Below are 27,527 nucleotides of genomic sequence, written 5' to 3' on the forward strand. Positions count from 1 at the left end.
AGGAAAATCTGCTATATTTTTTGCTCCAAAACTGTAGCTTTTCTAAACAAACAGGAACGGACTAATGTTATTAAGCTGAGCTGAAACTGTGCCAGCCTCGTTTTGTGCGAAACTGGCAACTTACATAGGATACTTTTACTAATTTACAGACTGGGGTGATACTGATTGTAAAAAACGGCGAAAGCAGTAATTTTCTCGGCATCTTGCACACGTAATAACCGCCGCATTTTTACAGTTATGTGGTTGTTTTATAAAGTTTCTACATTCATAAAAACTTCTCTCTCATTGTGCAGTTTGGCAGCGAAACAACACACACTGCATCATTTCGCCAAAAATTGGCGAAGATAGCTGATGATGTAAAATTGAATATATTCCAGTGCAGTTTTCTCGGGACGTGTTTTCTTTTATGTCTCTCGCTGATATAAGAGACGCTTTGAAGCATTTACACCAAATTCTCTGCCTGAAGACTAAAATAGACGTCGAAGTATTGTACTAGCGGGGCACATTTGTGTGGAATTACTTTGATAATGCACTATGGCAATCCTCCATCTTAAAAGATCTCGTCGTATCTTTGGGGATTTGTTTTTCCTCCCCACGAGTGAGATAACAGAAGATGTTAGTGCTCCTGCACGTAGGGCATCATCACCTCACTCTAATTATTTGTATAAGACTGTTGTAAGATACCCAGATGTTGAATTAGTGACGTTGTTCCTATAATTTGATGCGCAATCATCCATCATTTTTTTGAATGCTTGGTTCAGAAAGAGCCCATACTCTCTTTTAGGCAAACGTAGAATGTTGGCAGCAATTTTCCAGAAAGGTTTATAGTATATTTCGCTGTATAGAGGGTTTCTTTGTTCATATTCAGTCGTCTCACGAGAATTAGTTTTGTCCCTCGATGGTACAGATTACCGTTATAAGTGGTTGGTACTGGCAACCTGGAAAGAGACATTACGAATTTAATTTTTGATTATACGTGACATTAGAAACAGTCTTTCGGTTGACATCGACGAATGAGAAGTCTCGACTTACCTGATTGATCGGCGTTGGTAATGTAAACACTGAAAAAAAAAGTCCACGGAATGACTCGACGTCACAACCCTCGAATTACCATTCTTCACTCTTTTTGCTGCGCCAGCCGCGACATGAAAACTACGTTAACATATTCATAAATGGCTCATGTTTCGGTCGACCCAAGACAAAAGAGATTTTTTTTTTTTTTTTTTTTTTTTTACTCTTGGCCGTCTCGAGCTACCAGTTCTGTCACTTTCATTTCCGTCCGAGATCTGCGTATGCAAAAGATTTGGAAGAAATCGGTTATGACGAGTAGAGTCCCCTTGTCAGATTTAGTGTGGCCTCTGTGATGATAGGCAGTGCGCGCCTTGTAGTAGGCATACCACCTTACACAGCGGCGAAGCATGCTGTCTTCGAAGAGGGGAAGGACTTCTGAAATAGGCGAAGAAGTTTCCACAGCGCTTCCTATTATCTGCATAATTACTTCACAATACACGCTTAAACGTTTGGTGAGGGTGAATAAAACCCGTTTCAGACTATTCCCTGTCGTTTCACTCTCGAATAGCGTATGAGAAAAATGAACACGTACTTCATTCCGTCCGAGATCTGATTTATTTCGTCACGATGGTGGTTTTACCGTATGGAGGATAAAGTCAACAAAATTTTTTACTTTCGAAGGAGAAAGCTGGACGTTGTAATTTCTTGATAAGATCTCGTCATATCAAAAGCGCCTTTGTTTTAATGATTGTTACCCCAGTCTTCGTACCATTTCCGTAACACTCTCTCCCCTATTTCGCGAAAATACAAAACAAGCAGCCTTTCTTTTAACATTTTCGACGTACTCCGTCAATTCGTTTTGGTAAGGATCCCATATCGCGTCGTAATACACCAGAAGAGGATGTACAAGCGAAGTGTAGGCTGTCCTTTCAGTAGATTTTTCACACCCTTCGAGTGTAGTGCCAACATAACCCAGTCTGTTTCACCTGCCTCATAAAATTTTGTAGGTGATGGTTTCAATTTAAGAGTTAGTATTTGTAACACTTAGATATTTGTTTGAAATGACAATCTTTAAATTTGTGTGATGTATCATGTAACGGAAATTTACACGCATTTTTTATTCATGTCAAGAACTTCACACTTTTTATTGGCCAGTGTCAGTTGCCGCCTTTAGCATAACGCAGCTGACTTCTTTAAATCATTTTGTAATTTGTTTTAGTATTCAGACGACTTCATTAGTTGGTAAAAGCAGCGCAAATTTGCTTCTAAAAATGTACGGACTGAAAACAGCAGAGGATCTTTAACATTTCCTTGTGAAACCCCATACTTACACACATCAAAAAAAGTTTTGCAGCACCCCGATTCCCAGAACTCCTGAAAACAGACGTTGACTGTAGATATTGTATCACAGACACAGTTCCTTTCACTGTTCAGAGATGTCACAAAACCCGCCCAAAGATGTAAACAACCATGCACGAGCAGCGCCTATTAGACGGAAGACATCCGACAGCCGATGAGTTCCAATCATTCCACCAGGAAGGAGGTACACGGCTCGTGTTGTCTGTAGTTCAACCATACCAAGACAGTCAATACCGTGGTTCGATTGCGTCCGCATTGTTACTTGGTGCCAGGAAGGGCTCTCAATAAGGGAAGTGTCCAGGCGTCTCGGAGTGAACCAAAGCGATGATGTTCGGACATGGACAGGAACTGTCGATGACATGCCTCGCTCAGGCCGCCCAAGGGCTACTACTGCAGTGGATGACCTCTACCTACGGATTATGACTCGGAGCAACCCTGACAGCAACACCACCATGTTGAATAATACTTTTTGTGAAGCCACAGGAAGTCAAGTTACAACTTAAACTATGCGCAATAGGCTGCATGACGCGCAACTTCACTTCCAACGTCAATGACGAGGTTCATCTTTGCAACCACGACACCATGCAGCGCGGTACAGATGGGCCCAGCAACATGCAGAATGGACCGCTCAGGATAGGCATCATGTGCTCTTCACCGATGAGTGTCGCATATGCCTTCAACCAGACAATCGTCGGAGACGTATTTGGAGGCAACCCGGTCAGGCTGAACGCCTTAGACACACTGTCTAGCGAGTGCAGTAAGGTGGAGGTTCCCTGGCTTTTTGGGCTGGCATTATGTGGGGCCGACGTACGCCGCTGGTGGTCATGGAAGGCGCCGTAACAGCTGTACGATACGTGAATGACATCCTCCGACCGATAGTGCAACCTCTCGGCAGCATATTGGCGAGGCATTTGTCTTCATGGACAATTCGCGCTCTCATCGTGCACATCTTGTGAGTGACTTCCTTCAGGATAACGACATCTATCGACTAGAATGACCAGCATGTTCTCCAGATATGAACCCTATCGAACATGCCTGGGATAGATTGAAAAGGGCTGTTTATGGACGACGTGACCCACCAACCACTCTGAGGGATCTATGCCGAATCGCCGTCGAGGAGTGGGACAATCTGGAGCAACAGTGTCTTGATGAACTTGTGGATAGTATGCGACGACGAATATAGGCATACATCAATGAAAGAGGACGTTCTACTGGGTATTAGGGGTACCGGTGTGCACACCAGTATGTATCACCATCTCTGAAGGTCTCGCTGTATGGTGATACAACATGGTTCAAATGGCTCCAAGCACTATGGGACTTAACGTCTGAGGTCATCAGTCGCCTAGAACTTTGAACTAATTAGCTCCGGAAAGGCTCAAAACCATTAAAAGTTCAATTTTTACTTTTTTGCGTTTTCTGAATCTGCAGACTATTACCTTTTAATAGATATATAATTTATTCAATTCCGAAGACTACAACTATTTTTAAATTTTTTTTGAAATGTGTTCTACGTGGGCGTGACCCACTGTGGCGCTGTTAAACTGCTGTCAAATGGTGTTATTATTAACGTCCGTGTTCATCAGGTACATTTTAGTGATGTGAGATAAAGTATGTGTTGTGGCTAACCTGCGATGGTTCAATATATATCGCTGGTGTGATTGTCGATTGTTTCATGTTTATTTACTCTGTCGTTATCTCGAAAATATTCGTAATTAATTCTGTTTCTTGAGTCTCTGTTTTGTTGAAGTATAATAATGAGTAAAAGTAAAGTTATTAGAAATCCTCTGAAGGCTTTTAAGAAAAGGAGAAATGTTGGAAAGCCAAAGGTATTTAGAAATATGGGAATGAAGATAGGTTCTAACATGGTACGAGCGATGCTTGCTTTAGACAAGGAACGCCTTCGGGCTGCAGACAGGACTGTAAAGAGTCTAGAAATACAAGCAAGAGTAAACAGGAGGAGGAACAAGAGGAAGCTGGAGGAGGAGTTTGCAGAGGATGAAGATAATCCATCCTATGGACCTGGAATGCACTAAAAAGTTAATCCAATCTTTGTCGCTCGATTCCCAAAACTTTTATTTTCTCATACTAATTACATGTTTTCTAAGGATCTTCCAAACATATTTGTTTCAAACTTTCAGTAAATGTTACGCAGTACCTTCTGCATAATTTAACACAGCCTTTTTCCAAAAAAACCGTATATTTTTGAATATATAAATAAAAAATTGCAAAAAAATGTTGTGAATTTTCATTACAATTGAAAAAAAATCATCTTTAATAACTGAACCAAAATTTTGTAAAATCCCTGTGTTAAGTTGTAGCCCATATTCCAATAAATAATCTGTAAAAAGTTCAACTTCCTACCTCAAATACTTTGTGAGGAAAGATGTAATTTATAAGCGTTATTTTAACATTGCAAGTATAGGGCGTTCCGGAGCCCCTTAAACCTAACTAACCTAAGGACATCACATACATCCATGCCCGAGGCAGGATTCGAACCTGCGACCGTAGCGGTCGCTCGGTTCCGATACAAAATGCAATATGTGGTTTTCACGAGCAATAAAAAGGGCGGAATTGATGTTTATGTCGATCTCTGTTCCAGTTTCTGTACAGATTCCGGGACTCTCGGAACCGAGGTGATATAAAACTTTTTTTGATGTGTGTATATAACTACGATTTCTCTTGATGATTTCTCGACAGTAACTGTGAACCGTGACCGTTCTGACAGGAAATGGCGAATTGAATCGCACTGCCGCACGATAATCGAGAAGAACTAAATTTGAGTAGAAGTCGCTTGTAAGGAACGCCGTCCAAAACTTTCTGTAAATATAGCATTCAATACTTCGTGCGAATAAAATGTCACTTTTGTTTCATCAGAACAGTATTTCCTAAATCCCTACAAGTCGTGCGTCAATAAATGGTTATCTTTGAGGTATTTCGTACTGTTACAGCACACTATATGTTCTAAAACCCTCTAAAATGTGTGTCAATGATAAGGACCTATAATTCAGCGGATTACTTCTATTTGCTTTCCTGTTGTGTGGGCGTGATCTACACAGCCTTCCATTGTTGAGGTACGGATATTACGCCGAATGAGCGTTTGTAAATAATTGCTAACAAAGGAGCCATTTCATCATCTGAAACTAGCGTTACTGGTATACAACCTGGACCGGAATAATTTCCTTTATTCAGTAATTTAAGTTGCTTCCCTACACTAATAGTATCTTCTTCCAAGTTACTCATAATGACAGCAGTTATTGTTTTGAATTTTGGAATATTTACTGCTTTTGAGAAAATTGCAGAACTTCAGTTCTGACAACGAAGTTCCACTACAAATCAGAACACCTTTATACTGACGAGCCAAAATATTAACCACCTGCTTAATAGCTTGTTTGTCCGTCTTTGGAACTAAATACATCACTGATTAAGTGTATCAGGGATCCGACAGTTTGGTGGTAGGTTTGTGGAGGTACGTGACATAAGATGTCTATGTCTATTTCATGTAATTCCCATAAATGACGGGCCACTGATTTGCATACGCGGTGGTGGCACCCGAAAGGTGTGATCCATAGTATTTACGTCAGGTGAATTTGGTCGCCCTGACATCAACGTGAGTTCACTGTCATCTCCTCAAACAACTGTAGCACGGTTCTGGATCCGAGACCGGACAATTATACTGCAGAAAAATGCCGCTGTCGGGAAGGACATCAAATATGAGGGGATGCAGGTGGTTCGCAGGTGTCATCGTGTCTTAGATTACTACCACAGGTCACGTGCCAGCGCAGGAGAATGTCTCCCATAACATAATACAACATTATGGCGCGCTGCACGTTTCGAGCCGCCCTTTGCCTTGATAACGGCGTTTGTGGAGACGACCATTGTAGCAAAAATGTGATTCACCCGAAGAACTGACACGTTTCTATGGATCGACAGTCGAATCGCTATGGTCCTGTGCCCACTGCAGCCATAAATGGCGATGCCGCTGGGTCAACACGTAGAGGTGGTCTGCTGCGGAACTCCATTTTCAACAATGTACGATGAACTGTGTGCTCCGAACACTTGTGCGTGCCCGATCATTGTGCTCTTTCGGCAGAGATACCACAGATCATCATCTATCCTACTTTACAGAGCAGACAAGCCTCCGAGCTCTAAATTCAGTGAAGAGTTGTGGACGCCCAAACTATGGTAGTGGAAGTTTCACTGTTCTTCTACCTCTTTTTGTAGATGCTCACGACAATGGTACATGAACATTCGACCGGCATTGACGTTTCCGATATGCTCATTCACAAGCTTTGCGTAATAATAATCTACCCTTTGTCAAGCTCGCTTATCTCATTGGATTTCCCCATTTCCACCCCATGTCTTCGCTAGCGTGGTCCCCATTCCGTGTCTGTTCCTCTTACGTACTTCCATTACGCGCCACGTGGCCTCAGTGCCACCAGGCGGCGCTCAACGTCGCTGTGGGCAGTAGTCATAACGTTTTGGCTTATCAGTATATCTGATGATTAAGAAAGAAAAGGAAGTCATCGCAGCTTAGTAGTTTATTAGGCATGGTTCTGTTGTAGACAGTGTATGCTTGCTGCCCCCGACCTCTACAGCGCCTATGTGATCATCACTCTGACGATTAGAAGGCTTCATTTTATACATAGGGTGCCTCACAAAATAAGGAAACTGTTGTCCAGGCAGTGTGTAAACTGAGTGATTACTGTCGTATACAGCAAAACGTCTAATCAGAAACATTCATTTCATATGCTCAGATTGTAATGACTGCTCTTCAGTTTCAACATTTCGTTGACAGGGAACAGCAGCTTTATTTAAATTCCTTAAAGCGTTTATTAATGGTTCTATCAACAGTAGCAGATATTTATTAGACGACTAATTTCGAATCCTTACAGGTTATTTTCAAGCCTGGTCCACTGAGGCTACAAAAACAGTACGTAGTTGTCAGTGCACAGTGAACGTAAAAGTGGTAGTACAACAAAAAGTTCAAATGTAACAGAAATTAATGATTTGAATACAAACATACCTGCACTGGCAGTGCCTGATCTATACAGGGTGAGTCACCTAACGTTACCGCTGGATATATTTCGTAAACCACATCAAATACTGACGAATCGATTCCACAGACCGAACGTGAGGACAGGGGCTAGTGTAATTGGTATAAACCATAAAAAAAATGCACGGAAGTATGTTTTTTAACACAAACCTACGTTTTTTAAATGGAACCCCGATAGTTTTGTTAGCACATCTGAACATATAAACAAATACGTGTACCTCACCCCTCATGATAATGTACATGTGCGTCAGTGAAAAAGACCAATAAAAAGGTGTTAGCATGTGGACGTAATGTGCTGTTCCAGGCTCTTCTGTACCTAAGGTCCATCACCGTTCCCTTTGGATCCCTACGTAATTCGGTGCTCTCCAATACATACGATCGAACAGCAGAGGAGTGGTACTCATGCGTCAACGTTAGGTTACAATATCTCCGGATGTAATTAACATTTTACAATGCAACAAACGGCAATGATTACGTATTTGTTTATATTTTCAGATGTGCTAACAAAACTAACGGGGTTCCATTTAAAAAACGTAGGTTTGTGTTAAAAAACATACTTCCGTGCATTTTTTTATGGTTTGTATTAACCAATTACACTAGCCCCTCTCCTTACGTTCGGTCTGTGGAATCGATTCGTCAGTATTTGATGTGGTTTACGAAATATATCCAGCGGTAATGTTAGGTGACTCACCCTGTATAATAAACACAGAGTAGCAGCACCTGCTCTATAAATGTTAGCAGGATGAACGCCACAATCCACACATGTCTGTTACCAAGTCAAAATGAAACTGCGTCACTACTAAGTGGACTACACCTATCAGTATAGACTGACGATTTTGCATCCAAACGTCCACGCTTCAACACCTGATCTGCTTCCCAGGGGAAAATAAGCATTAATGGCTCGCTCTTGCCCACATACTGGGAGGTTCTAACCACCGTACAAACTTATGACTTGTAATAACTATGATAGTTAGCCTGTGAATGGGATAAATACTGATGTAATGTCGTTCAATACACCATCCTATCACCAACATAAATAGCTACAGTTACGCCCATTACACATTGTATACTCGTACATCTGTACGTGAGTTAAAAACTTGATGAGCTACTCTGTCCACTGAAAAGTCTATTTTATGTACGTGTAGTACTGTTCTCGCATTCGTCTTCTTTATTCCCAAAGTTATTATGAGAGGCAATCACATGTCAGCAAGGTAATTGGGAATGTGTGTGTAAGTTAATCTTTGTTACACAGTTATTGTCATAATTTTTTGTATGTTTGTCACACATGTTGTCTAGGTCGTTTCGGTTACGTTACAAGTGATTGACTGCGTAGCCCTTACCCTCCATCCAATCTCAGCCTCTCCCGTACGATTTCCATATTTTTGAGGCCGCCGATTTGCTGCACACTGCGTACAATCATGGTCCCGTAGCAACCGCATGTTTGTAGGAAGACACTGAGCGTCTTGTCCAGCAACGGGGTAAATGTCTTGACAGATTACTTTCGAAACAATGAAAGTTTATTTACTCTTCTTCCATCTGTCTCTTTTTCATTAGACTGTCCCGTATTTCGATAATCCTGTAACGCAGACGGACAGCTCTGTGTAGGTCAGCTCACGAAGCGTGATGGGGCGAGCACAACAGGGGAGAAGTGGAGGAAAAATGGTTACAAAGCTTGATAAGTATTAGAGGACACATCTTTGATCTGAATACTGCTCTGTGTTGTAAGTGGGCTGTTTAGGTTTTTATGTTGGTAACACCACGTAGCGCTCTGTATGAAAATCACTGACTGTGCTGTGTGCAGTCTGAGGCTTGTTGGCATTGTTGAAATATTCGCTATTGTACTGTTGGGCAGTTGGACGTGAACAGCGCGTAGCTTTTCGCAGTTGGAGGTGAGCTGCCAGCAGTGGTGGATGTGGGGAGAGAGATGGCAGAATTTTGAGAGCGGACGATCTGGACGTGTGTCCATGAGAAAGAGTAAATTTGTAATACTGGTTATCATGAACTGATATACATATATGATGTCTTTTGAACATTATTAAGGTAAATACATTGTTTGTTCTCTATTAAAATCTTTCATTTGATAACTATGCCTATCAGTAGTTAGTGCCTTCAGTAGTTAGAATCTTTTATTTAGCTGGCAGTATTGGCGCTCGCTGTATTGCAGTAGTTCGAGTAACGAAGATTTTTGTGAGATAAGTGATTCATGAAAGGTGTAGGTGATTGTTAGTCAGGGCCATTCTTTTGTAGGGATTATTGAAAGTCAGATTGCGTTGCGCTAAAAATATTGTTTGTCAATTTAGTGTTGTTCAGAATAAGTAAAGAGAGAAATGTCTGAGTACGTTCAGTTCTGCTCAGCTGCTTGAAAAACAAATAACGTAAGAGGTTTACCAGCACAGTAATTCATACATTTTTCCAAGGGGAGGTTTCACTATATGTGAGATGTTGGCCTTACGTTGAAATAGTGGGACTGGTTTCGGATTAATTCACGCTATCTTCCGACGAAACTACAAGATAAAAGAAGGAACTGATTTTAAAGCTAAGTGAGCAGTACATTATATAAAAGACGTAGGTATGTCTGCTTATAATAGTTCCAATCTCAACGGTTCGAGCTAAGAAGTACCTTAGAGTGGAAAAACAGTCCAAATCACTCGGTTGTATCATATATCTGTCTCCCGACATGTACAATGTCGATAAACGAAGAATTTTATGACGTATGGTATTCCACGACAGTCAGTTTTACCCCTGACGAAGATGACGGAGGTAGTCATCGAAAGCTCGGGATTTTATCCAAATTTGACGCGCAAAGTAAACCGAGAACTATTTATGCAAGGACTCCATCGCGAAAGACTTCGTAGTCATATTAGTTTCCTCTACGGAGAGTTCGTAGCCATACGGTATTCCAGTTTATCCACTGCAGAGAAATTCTCTCAACGTGACTAAAATAAAAATCACTATTTCCAAACCTATTCCAGAGATCGCGTTATGGTACATGTGGCAACATGTTTTCTTCTTCAGTCCGAGGACTGGTTTGATGCAGATCTCCATGCTGTTCTATCCTGTGCAAGCCTCTCCATCTTCGGATGACAGGTGCAGCTCACATTCTTCTGAGTCTGTTCACTGTATACAGGTATTGGTATCCATCTACAATTTTTATCTCCCACACTTCTATTCAGTACTAAATTGGTGATCAGTTGAGGTCTCAGAATCCCTTCTTCTAGTCAGATTGTGCTACAATTTTCTGTTTTCCCCAATTTTATTGAGTACCTCCTCATCAACTATGTGATCTACACACCTAATCATCAGCATTCTTCTATAGCAGCACAATTCAAAAAGCTCCTATTCTCTTCTTGCCTGCACTGTTTATCGTCCATGTTTCAGATCCATACATTGTTACACTCCATATAAATGCTTTTTAGAAAAAAACTTTCTAACACTTATAACTATATTCCACATTAGCAAATTAGCTTTTCCGGCCATTACCAGTCTGCATTTTATATCATCTCTACTTCGGCCATCACCAGTTATTTTGCTGCCCAAACAACAAAACTCATCTACTACTTAGTTTCGTTTCCAAATCTTATTCCCTCAGGGTCACCTGATTTAACTGCCTACATTCCATTATTCTTGTTCTGATTTTGCTGATCGTCACCCTACATCTTCCTTTAAAGACACTGTCCATTCCGTTCAACTGCTCTTTCAAGTCGCTTGCTGTCTCTGACAGAATTACATTGTCATCGCCAAACTAAAAAATATTCACTTCAACTCCCTGGACTTTAATTCCTTTCCCAGATCTTTCTTCGGTTTTCTTTACTCCTTAATCTGCACATATTGAACAACATCGGGGATAGGCTGTTCTCAAGCACCTCTTTCCTTTCATTCTTCTCAGCTGTTATAACTGCCGTCTGATTTCTGTGTAAGTCCTAAACAGCCTTTCGCTCCCTGCATTTTATTCCTGTTACCTTCAGAATTTCAAATCGATTACTGCAGTTAACATTTATTTTCTCTTAGTCTGCAAATGCTATAAACGTTCATATGCCTTTCCTTAATCTGTCTTCTAAGATAATTCGTAGGGTCAGTATTGTCTCCCGTGTTCCTACATTTCTCCGGAATCGAAACTGATCTTCCCCAAGGTCGGCTTCTACCAGTTTTTCCATTCTTCTGTACAGAATTCGTGTTAGTATTATGCAGCCAGGACCTATTAAAAAGATAGTTCGGTAATATTCACACCTGTAAGCACCTGTTTCCTTTGGAACTGGAATTATTACATTCTTCTTGAAGGCTGATGGTAATTCTCCTGTCTCATACATCTTGCACTCCAGATGAAAGAGTTTTGTCATGGGTGGCTCTCCCAAGGCTGTCAATAGTTCTGACGGAATGTCATCTACTCCAGGGGCATTTTTTAGAATTAGATCTTTCAAGTTTCTGTCCAATTCTTCTCACGGTATCATACCTCCCATCTCATATTCATCTACGTCCTCTCCCATTTCTATAAGTACAGTCTTCATCTCCCTTGTATAGACCCTGGTATACTCCTTCCACGTTTGAGCTGTCCCTTTTTTGCTTAGGACTGGTTTTCCATCTGAGATCTTGATATTTATATAACTGCTCCCCTTTTCTCCAAAGGCCTCTTTAATTTATATGCAGGCGGTATCTATCTTTCCCCTAGAGAAATATGCTTCTAAATCCTTACATTTCTCCTCTTGGTACTCCTGCTTAGTAATTTTGCACATCCTGTCAATCTTATTTTTACGCGTTTGTATTCCACTTCGCCTGTATAATTTGCTGCATTCTTATGTTTTCTCCTTTCATCAGTTAAGGTTTTCTATTAGGCTTTGTCTTTTTACCTAGTTGATCCTCTGCTGCCTTCACTATTTGATTTCTCATAGCTACCAATTCGTCTTCTATTGTATTCCTTTCCCCTGTTCAAGTAAATTGTTGCCTAATGTTCCCTCAGAAACTCTCAGCATTCTCTGGTTCTTTCAATTTATCTAGTTCCCATCTCCTTAATTTCCTATATTTTCTCATTTCCTTCAGTTTTAACCTACAGATAATGATCAATAAATAGTGGTCATAACACACATCTTCCCCTAGAAATTTCTTACAGTTTAAAATCTGGTTCCGAAATCTCTGTCTTAGCCTTATATAATCAGCCTGAAACGTATTCAGCCTTCTTTAATGATCATTAAACCAAACGTTAGCGATGATTAAATTATGCTGTGTGCTAAATTCTATCAGACGGCTTCCTCTTTCATTTCTTTTCCCCTGTCCAAATTCAGCTGCAACTTTTCGTTCTCTTCTTTTTCTTACTATGAAATTACAATGTCCCATCACAATTAAATTTCCGTCCACCTTAACTAACTGATTACTTTATCTCATCATACATTTCTTCAATCTCTTCGTCATCTGCACAGCTGTTTGATATATACTTGTACTACTATGGTGAGTATGGGCTTTTTGTCTATCTTGTCTACAATAATGCGTTCACTGTCCAGTTCGTAGTAGCTTACCTGCCTTCCTATTTACTTACTCATCATTAAATGTACTCTTGCATTATGCCCATTAAATTTTGTATTTATAAACCTGTACTCACCTGATAAGAAGTCCTGTTCCTCCTGCAATCGAACTTTACTGTTTCCAACTACATCTAAATTCAACCTGCCCATTTCCCTTTTTAAAGTTTCTAACCTACCTGTGCAATTAAGGGATCTAATATTCCACGTTACGATCCGTAGAACACCAGTTTTGTTTCTCCTGATAACGACATCCTCCTGAGTAGTTCCCGCCCGGAGATCCGAATTGGGGACTATTTTATCTTCGGAATATTTTACCAGATGCCATCCTCGTTTAACTAGCCGTTCGCAGTAGCGGCATAGCAAAACCGTTTTGGTTAGTGTTACAAGGCGAATCTGTTTCCCCTGCAAGTCTGAAAAGTCTGTTGCCCCTCTTCGGAATCACACGTGTGTCTGGTCCCTCAACAGATACACATCAGCTTTGGTTGTACCTACGGTATGGCTATCAGTATCGATGAGGCAAGCAAGATATCCCAACGACGGCGTGGCCAGTGGGTGGCAACACATCCTAATAACATTTCATTGACGTTGAAGCTATCTATGAGATAGGCTGAGAATCTTCGCCTTGCTCTCCCATGCTGTTTTTGACTAGTAGATGAATACTGGTTTGTTTTCTCGCTTTGACATGGAAATCATCGTGTTGTGTTCCTATTCCACGACAACGCTGTTGAGGCCAGACATAGAGCGCTTCCAACGCTGTACGTAATGTAAGTAACATGTACATAGACTGTGACTTCTAATGCCAACGGTACTGTGACAGTTCCCGTCACATCATTATGGACTTTTCGTGCACTTTAGTCATTTTATTCCAAGTAATATTAAATCTGGAGTATTCATGCACAGGCATCACCTGTGCAGCTGATGGTTCATTCACAGAGCATAGTGAGCTGAACGCCACTCGTCCTCATTGGAAGAAACTATCCAGACGGCGGAATACTCTTGCAGTATGGGCGCCAGAATGGAATTTGTTAATAAAAAATTCAAGAAAAATATTCAGCTGCCACTGATGTCGAATAAGGGACAAATACTCCTACAAATATCCTTTATCAATTCTGTTTATAATTAATTTAAAAGTTTTATATAACAATTGCCGGGACGACGTCGGGCCGGAAACAGTCGAAGATGGAGGATGCCGAATATCTAACACTGTAATTTAACCCACTAAGAAGTCAGTCAGCTCTCGTATTTGGTTTAGTACACATTTCGTGTCTCTTACAATAACGCTGAAGTAATACTTTTTTCGTTCTCTGTGTCGCTAGGTCGTCCGTTATAGAACACGACGTTGTGACCAAAGTTTACTCCAAACTGCGGAGCCCTCACTGAACAACCTTCAACATTTAGATTAAATTCCTGACGTAACCGTGACCACAACATCACAGAATGGATGGTGCCATGTGAGAATCTGCCTTCTGGCTGTGAAGAACGCTGGCTGACAAGGATTAACGCCCAACAGGCTACGATTAGGAGTCGGTAGGTGTAAGACCAATCTGAATAACTGGCGATTTTCTTGCGACTCCACGCTGTATGAATGCGGAGAAGAGCTAATCATAGATCATTTCCACGTCTGCAAGCTGTGTCCAACTACGGAACACGCTCTCTAACAAAATATGGCAGCAGCCTATGAAGCCTGTGACATGGCTAAATATTGGCCACACAGCGTTCAAAGTGCGTCTTATTATGTGATACCTGTTTGTAGAAAACTGGTAATGCTTATATTATCAGATTAAAATTATCTATGTACGAGGGTCGGTCAAAAAGTAATGCCTCCCATTTTTTTTCTACTTAAAGAAATTAAGTTAAGTGAAAAATTTGAATTTGGCGCCATTCCTCAAACCTTCTTCTGCAATCCACTGCAGTAGTAACTTTCTGTGTCAACAAGTGGCAGCACAGCAGAAGTTTGTAAGATGGCCGACATCGATGTTCGTTTGAGACAGCGTTGTGTGATTGAATTCTTGAATGCAGAAGGTGAAACGCCCATACGCATTCATGAAAGACTGAAGAAGGTGTATGGTGTTGTGACAGTGGATGTCAGCACTGTTAGACGATGGGTTCGTCGTTGTAAGGAAGCTGAAGGGCAAACACCGTTGACTGACGAAAAGCGGAGCGGCAGGCCGGTGAGTGCAGTGACTCCACACAACATTCAGCAAGTTGATGACATCATTCGTGGTGACCGTCGGGTGACTGCAGATGAAGTGTGTCGCATTATTTCTCTTAGTAAAGGCAGTGTGATCACGATTATTAAACAATTGGGGTACTCAAAAGTTTGTGCACGGTGGGTTCCAAGAATGTTAACCGATCAGAATAAAGAGGCAAGGAAAACAATAGCCTCCCAACACTTGCAGCGCTTCCGTTTGGAGGGAGATGAGTTTCTGAAAAAAATTGTGACCGGGGACGAAACATGGGTGCATTTTTTTGAACCCGAATCAAAGAGGCAGTCAATGGAGTGGCGTCACACAAGCTCGCCGAGGAAGAAAAAATTCAAAACTGTGCGATCGGCAGGGAAAGTTATGGCAACAGTTTTCTGGGATACAGAGGGTGTGATTCTAGTTGATTTTTTGGAGCAGGGATGCACAATAAATTCTGTTCAATACGTCACAACCCTCAAAAAACTTAAAGCACGTCTTCAGCGAGTTCGCCCAACAAAATCAATGGCAGATGTTCTTCTTTTGCATGACAATGCAAGACCACACACCAGTCGTCACACCTCTGACGAGATTGTCAAAATTGGATGGGAAGTTTTGCCTCATCCCCCATACAGCCCTGACCTGGCACCATCAGACTTCCATCTGTTCGGGCCACTAAAAGAAGCTCATCGTGGGATTCATTTTGAAGATGAGGAGGCCGTCAAAACATCCGTGCGTCAATGGCTTAGGAAGCAGAGCTGTGATTTTTACCGTGCTGGGATACATGCCCTTGTTCAAAGATGGACCAAAACTGTAGAGATGGGCGGAGATTACATTGAAAAATGACAAAATGATCCTCAATGTTGTGGTTTTCAACCTATGTAATTGCATTTAAATTTCCTGACAATTAAACGTAGAAAAAAAATAGGAGGCATTACTTTTTGACTGACCCTCGTATGTGAGCCGTGCCGCGGCTCGCGTTAGTGCTGTTTGTAGGTTTCCGCCCTCTGTTGGAGGCCAGATCGTATCCTTTAGTTGGCATGGTAGCGGTTGTTTGTCTTCTTCTCGTCTTGACTGGGACCACTCGTTTCGCAAGCGTTGCCTGTCCGCTAGTGGCAGCAGCGACGGTTATCGATATGTAGTTACTGCTGCCCTATTTTTGGGGCGACGTCGTGTTTTTCTGGGTCGTGCGAGTGGGCAGTTCGGTTGGGGACTCAGGAGGAGCCAGGTCCGCGCAGTGCCAGAACACGCCGGGACTGCTGGCGACATGCATGGACTGCTGGATGGAAGGGCTGTGGTCACGAGGGTGCACGACCTCGTCATAAACCGGATCCAGCAAGCTTTAAGATGAGTGCATTTTAATCCAAGTAGAGTGGAGTCAGTCACCCGTGTGGGCCCCGTAGCATGTGTCTCATGTTGTGACAGATTATCTTCACGCCGTCATGTGCAGTTTGGTGGATCTTCGTACCGATTAGTACTTTAAGACCCCACTTTGTTAAAAACACTTGGCTCAGTGATTAGACGGTGTGGTTACTCAACTGTGAATTAAATAAATTAATAAAGCAGTGAAGAGATTTGTTTCATTCTGCAAACCGTCGTCAGAGTTGTCACAGTAAGTTCAGTGTGCGTTTGTGTGCCTAATGAATTTGATGTCACTCATTTGGTACTTGGTTTTGGCTCGCTTTGCGATTGCTTCTGCAATGACGTGTGGTTGCCGATTCTGGTTGGTTACATTTCGGTTTTGCCTCGCACGCAAATCGAGTGGGGTTTTAGTTACTGTTTGCTTGTCTGGTGTTCTGTACTGTGATTTGTTTGTTAAGATTTTCGGGTTTGTGGAATCGGACGGAAATCTTGTAGTGCTTCCTTTCTCGTTCCAGACGCTCTGAACACAGCATTCTGCGGACGTAGTGCAGACCGGCGGTTCCGGCTTTGGCGTATTGCTCCATCGTTGCATTTGGTTTATCGGACGTCAGGTAGCTTCAGCAAGATTATCATTAGTCATTCGTTAGACTGCCACTAGTCCGAGTTACCGTCTTGTGAATGCAACTCTTGGCTGTTTATCTCATCGCTCGCGAAAGTGCTTGTTGCCAGACTTTCTCAGAGGTCGATTCCTGGAGCACCGTCTGTGACTGGTCCTTGTGTTTTATTATTGTATTATTTATTACCATACCTTGTAATGTCTACATTAAAGGTTACGTATGTCTAGTTAATAGTTCCGGTCGCCTTCTGGAATAAATCTAGTAGTGTAAGGGTGGTGTTACAAGGTTACCATCATCTTATTTCACCCGTTTGCTGGTCAGTTGCTTGTTTTTTTTAATTAACCTTTGCCTGTATTTGCTATTTTGCAGCAGGTTTCTAAATTTTTTATATAATTGCCGTTCCTGGCGTGTAAGGCCTTCAGCCGTGATTGTGGTCATTTGCTTTGAAAAAATAATTCGATATTTGTATTTTGGCAGTAAGCCTTAAAACCTTATTTACTGCCATTCCTGGCGTCTGATATCTTCTGCTGTGTCTGTGACCACTTACTTTTTAATATTTCAATACCTGTAAGTTGTAATTGCAGCGAGTTCTTAAAAATTCTTAATTTATTGCCATTCTTGGCGTGAAGGCCTTCAGCTGTGATCTCAGTGGCTTGTTTTTTAAAACATTATCTGTATCTGTATTTTATGGTGCTTTGCTAAATTGTAACGCACTGACAGCACTATTATTTACACAGTTGTTTGTTCCTTCATTAATAAAGTGTGGTACTTTTATATTTATTGTTTCTGGAATTACTCTTTTAAAAATAAATGTGTGTAACTGTAAAAGGCAAGCAATAGTAACTGATTACAGCCCCGTTCACAATCGTAACCGAATGCTGCCTTCCTTTGACTATCAATTTCACTACGTTTAGATTATGTGATGTATGTTTTCAGACACAATAAAATAAAATAAAACTGTGGCACATACGTTGCTGGGGTAGTTATTATTTTATTTATCTATTTCACACGTTTTATTACATCGTAATATTACATGCGTATCTGGAATGATCATCAGTGCCGATGAACGGTTGAGAACTTGGAACAAATTTATCAGTTCAAGAGGAGAGTTCTTCTGGTTATCTTAAATAAATGTGAAATAATGACATTTCTTTCTTATTATCAAGACGATAGTACCCCAGTATGGCAGTGAAATACTCAGCCTCAAGTACAAGCAAAATATTTCCAGTCAACAAGTGTCACTTCTGCTGGGACAAAGGGTGCCAAAGTGAGTGGTAATTATGTTCCAGACGAGCGCCAGCTCGGAGTGCAGGACGAGTAAGTACTTTATCGAAACAGTACCGTGACGTATCCCTTAGTGTAACTCTGTGGAGGCACCAGCACAGCCTAGAGGTAAAGGAGTAGGTCAGATTTATGACAGACCACGGAAGTATCCCGCAGAACTCTTCCGACAACGCATGTTTTTAACGTGATAACTGCGTTCACACACTTCTGGGACCTACAGCGAAGGGCACGTGCCAGACGGGAACAGTCCCTGAAAATTTAGTCTCGTTTGGAAACTTTCTTTTTGGTCATTACAGCGGGAACATGCCTAATCGTTCTCAACAGCAGTCTGAGTATCACAGAGACACTAAAGAGAAGTATAACTGTAACTAGAATAATAGCACCAACAACATCTAGCAAGAGCAGCTGGAACCACGAGAGATCAAGAGCCCCTGAACGCATATGTTGAGCTCCTTTGTGCCTTATGACGTATTCTATCCAGTAAACTGCTTCTTCCAGAGGCGTCCTTGGACTGTCATGGAAGAGTCGAGATCTGTACTGCACTGCTTCTCGATAACTGGAATCAGTACAGACATATTATTACCAAATCCAGAAAATTAATTACATATGTTCAATATTAAAATTAGGGAAAACCTTATTACATTTCAGAGGAAATTTAAAAGGTAGAAATGCTGTTCTTACCTGGAAGTTTCCAGTACTTCACTAACGGCCCAAGTAATTGATTCCAGAGATATGTTTGCAAATGTGATTTTAATTCCAAATCCAAGCTCCTCAGCTCTGTTCATATTGTGGAATTGGTCTGCGAAGACAGGGAATCCTATGACTGGTATTGCATGGTATATTGCCTCTTGAATACTCATGAGACCGCCGTGAGTCATAAATAAGCGAACATTCTTATGAGCTGTAACGAAGTTGAGGAAAATTATTCGTCGGATCAAACTAAACAGTCAGTAGCATGTAATACAAAAAATTCAGAGACCCACTAGGCTTATTTATATGATGATTTTTCAAAATAATTTATCATTGGCCTTTGACACATACACACACAGATCAACAAGAAAACTGCAAAGATGTGAAGGAGTCGTTCTTCATGATTAGGAGTAAAATACAAAAATAGACCAGTCTGCAGTAAGAGGGCAACTTAATAGCTGACACAGATATAATGTTCTGAAGATGTTACGTGGCTGGTAGCTCAAGGAATCAAATAGAATAACGTTCAAAAGGAGAAACACGAGTTATCATGTTGAAAGGCGTCTGCTGTTGAAGGTTTCCATCTCATGTATTCGTACATCACTTGCTAAGCACTTCTATGACTCAAAGACCGTCTAAGCAATATTTCTTTGAACTTTTTCGACGTCCACCGTCAATCCTATGTAGTAAAGATCACACACCGCGCACCAGTACTGTGGAAGAGAACGGACAAGTGAAGTTTGGATAAAGTCTTTAGTATATTAGGTGCATCTTCTAAATGTGCTGCTAATAAAACGCAATCTTTGTTTCGCATTCCCACAATATTTCACATATGATGCTTCCAGTTTGGTTCCCTAGGTATTTAACTTTGTTGATTTATTGTGTGATCAAAATCTGACGGAAGCTTTTTAGTACTCATGTGGTCCACCATACATTTTTTAATGTTTAGTGTTATTCGCCACTTTTCATACAGTACAGATGTCTTGTGGAAACCATTTTGTAATTGGTACTACTCCATTAATGACTTTGGCAGACAATAAACGACAACATAATTTGTAAACTATCGAGGAAGGCTGCTCGGATTGTCTTCTATATTGTTTTTGGGGAATATAAACAGCAGAGGGTGTATAACAGTTCGCTGGGCAACGCCAGCTACCACTTTTGTTTCACTCAATGACTTTCTGTCAGTTACTACGAACTGTGACTTTTATGACAAGAAATCGTGAATCCTGTGGCATAACTGTGATGATACTCTACTTGATTACAAGACGCTTGTGAAAACGGTCTCGACAGCCTTCTTGAAATCTAGAAATATAGAATCAACCTGAGATCCCTTGTCGATAGCACTAAGTGCTTCGTGTGAACAAAAAGCCTGTTGTATTTCACAAGAACGAAATTTTCTGAATCCGTCATGATGTGTCAAAAAATAGCATTCTCCGAGGTATTTCATGTGTTCTAACGGACCTATAATTCAGTGGATTACTCCTATTTCCAGTGTATTGGCTTGACCTGTGCGACTTTACATTGTTTCCTACTGAAAACTGGCATGAAAAGTATGCATCTATAATTCAGCGGATTACTTCTATTTCATTTCTTGAGTATTGGCTCTGAGCACTATGGGACTTAACATCTATGGTCATCAGTCCCCTAGAACTTAGAACTACTTAAACCTAACTAACCTAAGGACATCACACAACACCCAGTCATCACGAGCAGAGAAAATCCCTGACCCCGCCGGGAATCGAACACGGGAACCCGGGCGCGGGAAGCGAAAACGCTACCGCACGACCACGAGCTGCGGACCTCTTGAGTATTGGTGTGACCTGGGCAACTTTCCTGTCCTTAAACACAGATCTAAGTCGAGTGGGTAATTGTATAGGATTGCTAAAATGAAGCTGTTGCATCAGCCTACGTTGAAAGGAACCCAGTCTGGACCGGGAGACTTGCCCCTGTTAAATGAATTAAGTTGTTTTCTACACCGCGAGTATCTACTTATAATGATGAAGCATAGATTAAGTGCAACATGGCAGTAAAACCTCGAACAGTTTTAGACCAATTAACTAAAAAATTGTTCTCGATAGTCTAATAATCATTCAGGAGCCACAGGATACGTTTTTTAAATATATACACTCCTGGAAATTGAAATAAGAACACCGTGAATTCATTGTCCCAGGAAGGGGAAACTTTATTGACACATTCCTGGGGTCAGATACATCACATGATCACACTGACAGAACCACAGGCACATAGACACAGGCAACAGAGCATGCACAATGTCGGCACTAGTACAGTGTATATCCACCTTTCGCAGCAATGCAGGCTGCTATTCTCCCATGGAGGCGATCGTAGAGATGGTGGATGTAGTCCTGTGGAACGGCTTGCCATGCCATTTCCACCTGGCGCCTCAGTTGGACCAGCGTTCGTGCTGGACGTGCAGACCGCGTGAGACGACGCTTCATCCAGTCCCAAACATGCTCAATGGGGGACAGATCCGGAGATCTTGCTGGCCAGGGTAGTTGACTTACACCTTCTAGAGCACGTTGGGTGGCACGGGATACATGCGGACGTGCATTGTCCTGTTGGAACAGCAAGTTCCCTTGCCGGTCTAGGAATGGTAGAACGATGGGTTCGATGACGGTTTGGATGTAAGGTGCACTATTCAGTGTCCCCTTGACGATCACCAGTGGTGTACGGCCAGTGTAGGAGATCGCTCCCCACACCATGATGCCGGGTGTTGGCCCTGTGTGCCTCGGTCGTATGCAGTCCTGATTGTGGCGCTCACCTGCACGGCGCCAAACACGCATACGACCATCATTGGCACCAAGGCAGAAGCGACTCTCATCGCTGAAGACGACACGTCTCCATTCGTCCCTCCATTCACGCCTGTCGCGACACCACTGGAGGCGGGCTGCACGATGTTGGGGCGTGAGCGGAAGACGGCCTAACGGTGTGCGGGACCGTAGCCCAGCTTCATGGAGACGGTTGCGAATGGTCCTCGCCGATACCCCAGGAGCAACAGTGTCCCTAATTTGCTGGGAAGTGGCGGTGCGGTCCCCTACGGCACTGCGTAGGATCCTACGGTCTTGGCGTGCATCCGTGCGTCGCTGCGGTCCGGTCCCAGGTCGACGGGCACGTGCACCTTCCGCCGACCACTGGCGACAACATCGATGTACTGTGGAGACCTCACGCCCCACGTGTTGAGCAATTCGGCGGTACGTCCACCCGGCCTCCCGCATGCCCACTATACGCCCTCGCTCAAAGTCCGTCAACTGCACATACGGTTCACGTCCACGCTGTCGCGGCATGCTACCAGTGTTAAAGACTGCGATGGAGCTCCGTATGCCACGGCAAACTGGCTGACACTGACGGCGGCGGTGCACAAATGCTGCGCAGCTAGCGCCATTCGACGGCCAACACCGCGGTTCCTGGTGTGTCCGCTGTGCCGTGCGTGTGATCATTGCTTGTCCAGCCCTCTCGCAGTGTCCGGAGCAAGTATGGTGGGTCTGACACACCGGTGTCAATGTGTTCTTTTTTCCATTTCCAGGAGTGTAGAATGTATAAATATATACATAAATGGGAAATGTTACTAACAAAAGTTTTGAAAAGTTCTTGACCGATACGCTTCAGATTATTAAACGACATAGGCTATATGTTATTTAAACAAAAACGTACAAGTTTCCTGTTAAAACATACTACAAGAAGGGAAATGCTGACCTAAGCAGTGATGCGAAAATGTTTAATTTTCTTTCTCGCAGTCCGTTTAACTAATATAGTAGGACTATCACTAGAAAATTTGTTTTTCCCATATATATTCTTTCTCCTTGAACATAATTATAAACAAAAATTTTATGCGCAACAATATACTGCTTTGTTTTCTTCCTCACAGTCTGTTTTAACGGAAAACGGGAAACGAAAGTTGCATTTACGGTTTATCAGATTGTGATTACGAGACTACGGAATCTGCATCGTCCGAAACTTTCTAATTCTATGCGTTCTCAGATTGAAACCATGTGAAATACTGTCACTGGAGCTACTAACCTCAGAAATCCAGCAGCTGGAGATGTCTCTCTCGTACTCCATATGCCAATGAACCCCACCGATTTATTAAAATCATTTTAAGCGACTGCAGTTCCCAATCAAAGTTACGCTTGCAATATCAATGAACAATAGCACAAGGTCAGAGAGGGGAGGGAGACGATGTAGAGAGAGAGAGAGTGGGGGGGGGGTAGGAAATTGAATAGAGAGGGTAAAGGAAGAAATGGACAGGGACACTGATGAGGCGGAGATGTAGAGGTAGAAGGGGTCAAACAGATAGAGGGGGAGGGTAGGAGGAGGTGGACAGAGAGAGGGCGAAGAAGGAGATGAGCGGAGAGAGGGAGAGGGGAAGATGGACAGAGAGAGGGAGAGAAGGAGATTAGGACGTATATCCATTTCCAATACATGTTTAGCAATTGTGGAGTGTTGTTGCAATTCGTGGGTAATGTTCTGCGCGCATACACTAAGAAAACAAAGTCGCACCAAGAAGGAATTTTCCGAATGGGACCGAAATCGGTAGATGTGATAAACATGAACAGACAAACAAATGATTACAATTTCAGAAAAATTGTATGATCTATTCAAGAGAAAGGGCTGCACAAACTGAGCAAGTCAACAGCGCGTTCTTCCACCTCTGATCATTGTGGAAGTAGTTACTCAACTTGGCACTGACTGGCGGAGTTGTTGGTTGTCATCTTGGGAGATATCGTGACAAATTCTGAACAACTGGCGGGTAAGATGGTCAAAATCTTGAGCTGGTTGGACGGCCCCGTCCATAATATTCCAAAAGTGCCCAACTGGGCAGAGAGTGGGTGACTTTCCTGGCTAAGGTAGTGTTTGATAAGCACGAAGAAAAGCAGTAGTAACTCTCGCCGTGTGCGGGCGGGCGTTAGCTTGCAGAAATGTAGGCCCAGAATGGCCTGCTATGAGGGCAACAAAACGAGGCGTAGAATATCGTCGACGTACCAGGGCCCTCCAACCAGCAACTGGATTTTTGACGATCTAACGCGCCAGTTGGACAGAATTTCGTGCAATATCCCTCACTAGGACATCAAAACAACGCTGTCAATCAATGCCAAGTCGACTAACCACTTTGATAAGGGCCAGAGGTGGGACCAATGCGATTTTGATTTTCTCCATTTATGAAGCTCTTTGAGTTGAGTAAATCACGGATTTTTTTTCTGAAATTGTAATCATTGGTTTGTCTGAACATGTACATCACATTTACCGATTGCCGGACCATTCGGTTAGCTCCTTCGTGGTGCTTCGTTTTCTTTTTTTTTAATCTTTTTTTGGAATACTTCAATCCGAACTGCGTGGAACGGAAGAAGAAGAAAACACCACCATGCATCCCTACTGCTGCAGGGTCAAATGTGTTGCGGTGTAGCCACTACACGCAAGTCATGTGAGCTTTCCAACCATAGAAAAGAACACTTATAGTACCTGCTATGGATCAGAAATCACTGCTTCAAGCACAGACAGACAGATCACAGCAACCAAAAATCTAACACAGCACTCAAAATTGTCTATTGAAGTGCTGCTGTAGACAACGTTCTTCGTTCACCGAGGCAGTGAACCGAAAGAAAACACTTATTGTCAGTATGGCTAAATCAGAACTATTGGCCCCAGTGAGAAAAAAGTTTCCCATCTTGTGTTACATGATCATCTCAAGATAAAGAAATACATTAACCAGATCGCCTTCGAACTGCGAGCTAACATCCCAACGATGTTCGGGCTCACATGCGGTCCCCTTTCGTCGAAATGTCTTGGCTCAAACTCGTCTAGGGGTTGAACTGCACGTGTCGCATTACACGCCCTAAATTAGACACTTGTGACGCTTTGGTTAAATTGTCTGGCTGATGGCAAGTTTGCGAAATACAAAGTGAACATATAATAACAGTAATAATAATATCGGGAACTAAATCAGCGACCCGTAAATGATGTAGGTTACACAGTTGCGATTTGGTTAGAATAATGTTTATTCAGAAAGCAAACTAATAGCGAAAGTGGTCGTATTTAGAGTTACTGTTACACTCGAGCGCATATACATTTGACGCAGTTTGATCATTCACCATCTCATCGCGGAATACAAGTTATCTACGTGAAAAGTTGTAGTTCAAACCAGGCGCGCGGCTGCACACCGCTCAGAGACGAAGTCCCGCGATACCACACAACGCGAAAATTTCTAGTCGTTTCACTTCCTAGCTGCCTAAAGGCCGACTGTCCACTTTCGCGTCTCAATCCGAAATGTGCCCTTTGGTGTCTAGACCAGCACTGTCCCTCTGCCCGTCCCCGGTCGCGCTTCCCGCGCGCCGAGCATCCTCGCTCAACTGACTAGGGCAGTTCCCTTTCCTGAAGACGTCCATCTGATTGGCTACAACTTATTATACAGTATTTTACATTGTAACATTTTAAATAATCAACGCTTGACCACTTTCACGTTCTAAATAAAGTAACAATGTATTCATTGTTAAATTCTTTTACATAAAACCAATGCAATTTCCTTCTTAACTTTGAATATCAGGGCCAGTAACCTTGCACCAGTGTGCTTTCTGATAATTAAATAAAGAACAAAAGTAACTATTATGCACTAAACAAATATTCTATTACCTAATGATTCAATAAGGTGTCATGCTGTCATCGTTCAATGTGTTTTGTGTGGAGGAAATGACGCTCTGATGCTTAACCGAAAATAATGATAATTTAAATTTACTATATATTTTAAACAAATAAAGTCACAGAGTTGATATTTACAATGTCTGTCTTTTTAATGATGCTCTTCTATATGAAATATCGATCGTTCAGATCGATCAAAGCATTCAGACTTTAGCATTCAGGTCTTTGTTGCAAACCTTGTTAATTTCAATTTAACAGTAAATATTATAGATATGATCAATATTAAAATTTTATTGGGATCACCATGAAAATTTATGGAGGAGGGCAGATTAAAATTACTGTGGCTTGTTTCCCTGCATTACTACAGAATTAAATAGTTTTCATAAATGTTTCCCTTTATGGCCGATCTTAGGTCCGCCATATTTAACACTGCTACATCTCCTTGGCCACAAACGGCTGCTACTGGGTTTCCCTATAACGTAGGTTCTCATCTGTCTCACTCGCACACTACATCGCTTAGGCCTCAATAGACAACAGACGCCTGTGAGTTTCCCATCTCGTGGTAATCTGCGTCCTTTGTGGCACGCGGTCCTGGACTACAGGGTTCATTTCACAATTCCTGTAGGCTCACTCTTTTGGCCATATATTTAAATGAGAGAGCAATACTCGTTAACTCACAGAACCCAGTAACAGATTTATTGGCTACAACCCACACCAAGACAGCTAATGTACATGCAATGAGATGAATACAATCCAACAGAAATATGTTTCTTCAGCGTAGATACTAAATAATGACAATGATTAAAAATACATGTTCGAAAAAAAGGATATGTCACAGGTTTCGAGACAGTGGTAATTTAGAAAATGCTGCATTTTTCTTACCCAATATATCTTGCTGTGGTAACCATTTGGATGTCATAACATTACTTGGTTGTTTTGGCAGCTCGTCCTCATCGACCTTCCACAATACTCTCTGCTTCAGACGCGAGAAAGCCTCAGCGAAGGCCAATTTCGTCTCGTTTTTCATGTCTGTACTTTTAACATTGGTGCCAAGACTGAAATATATAGCTCCATTCTCTGCGTCATCAAGAAACTTCTGTATATTCTGTGGAAATACAATTTCAGCGGGTTTTACTTTATAAGTCTTTAGACAGTCAGCACACAGTACAAGTATATAGAAAAGAAGTCAGTCGAATGAAACAACTGTTTTACTGTTGAAGATAAGATCTTCTAGGATATTAGGCCACGTCATGGCCATCTTTAGTTTCTTCAAGGCGAAGAACGTTTCGACCCCTTTCCTGGGATCCGCTTCAGAATCTACTGACAGTGTTCACCTAACTGTGAACACTAGTATGTCCGGAAGAAACTGAAGAGGACCATGATGCGGCCTAATGTTCTAGAAGATTTGATCTTCAATAACAAAAGCTGCGAAAGTCTACATACTTAGACAAGGTTATTGTTACCAGTCACTATGTGTTTGTTTCCAGGACTCGTTTCGCAAGTATAAACATCCATCATGAGGTAGATTTACGTGTATTAATATGGCGTGAATGTGTTGTTACGACTTTGGGCAACTTGTGAAGCTGTGTGGTAGAGAAAAAATAATTTATTTGATGACGGTTCTTATAGTTTTGTGGAAGTCTTTGTCTGAAAGGATAAACGAAAATATAGATGTAAACATAAGAGAAAAAAATAAAAATACCTCTAGTGGTCACAAAATCCGTTTCCTATTGTTTCACATCATTTACACTATCAAATTTTGTAACTACTGAAGGGAGTAGAGATGGAATGTAACAGTTCAAAGACA

General features: G+C 41.9%; 1 protein-coding gene across 1 annotated transcript in view; it reads right to left on the reverse strand.

Moving 5' to 3' along the window:
* Positions 1 to 18,066: 18,066 nt before the first annotated feature.
* LOC126202970 (UDP-glycosyltransferase UGT5-like) overlaps positions 18,067 to 27,527 on the reverse strand; it is a 51,056-nt gene continuing 41,595 nt past the window's right edge. The window contains exons 4-6 of the mRNA XM_049937112.1: positions 26,603 to 26,825; positions 19,061 to 19,280; positions 18,067 to 18,935 (exon numbers count right to left, since the gene is read on the reverse strand). Of these exons, the coding sequence (XP_049793069.1) occupies positions 18,638 to 18,935; positions 19,061 to 19,280; positions 26,603 to 26,825 (741 nt within the window). The 3' untranslated portion in view covers positions 18,067 to 18,637. The remainder of the gene's footprint in view (positions 18,936 to 19,060; positions 19,281 to 26,602; positions 26,826 to 27,527) is intronic.

Source organism: Schistocerca nitens, chromosome 9 (genome assembly GCF_023898315.1).
Source record: "Schistocerca nitens isolate TAMUIC-IGC-003100 chromosome 9, iqSchNite1.1, whole genome shotgun sequence".
Lineage (NCBI taxonomy): Eukaryota > Metazoa > Arthropoda > Insecta > Orthoptera > Acrididae > Schistocerca > Schistocerca nitens.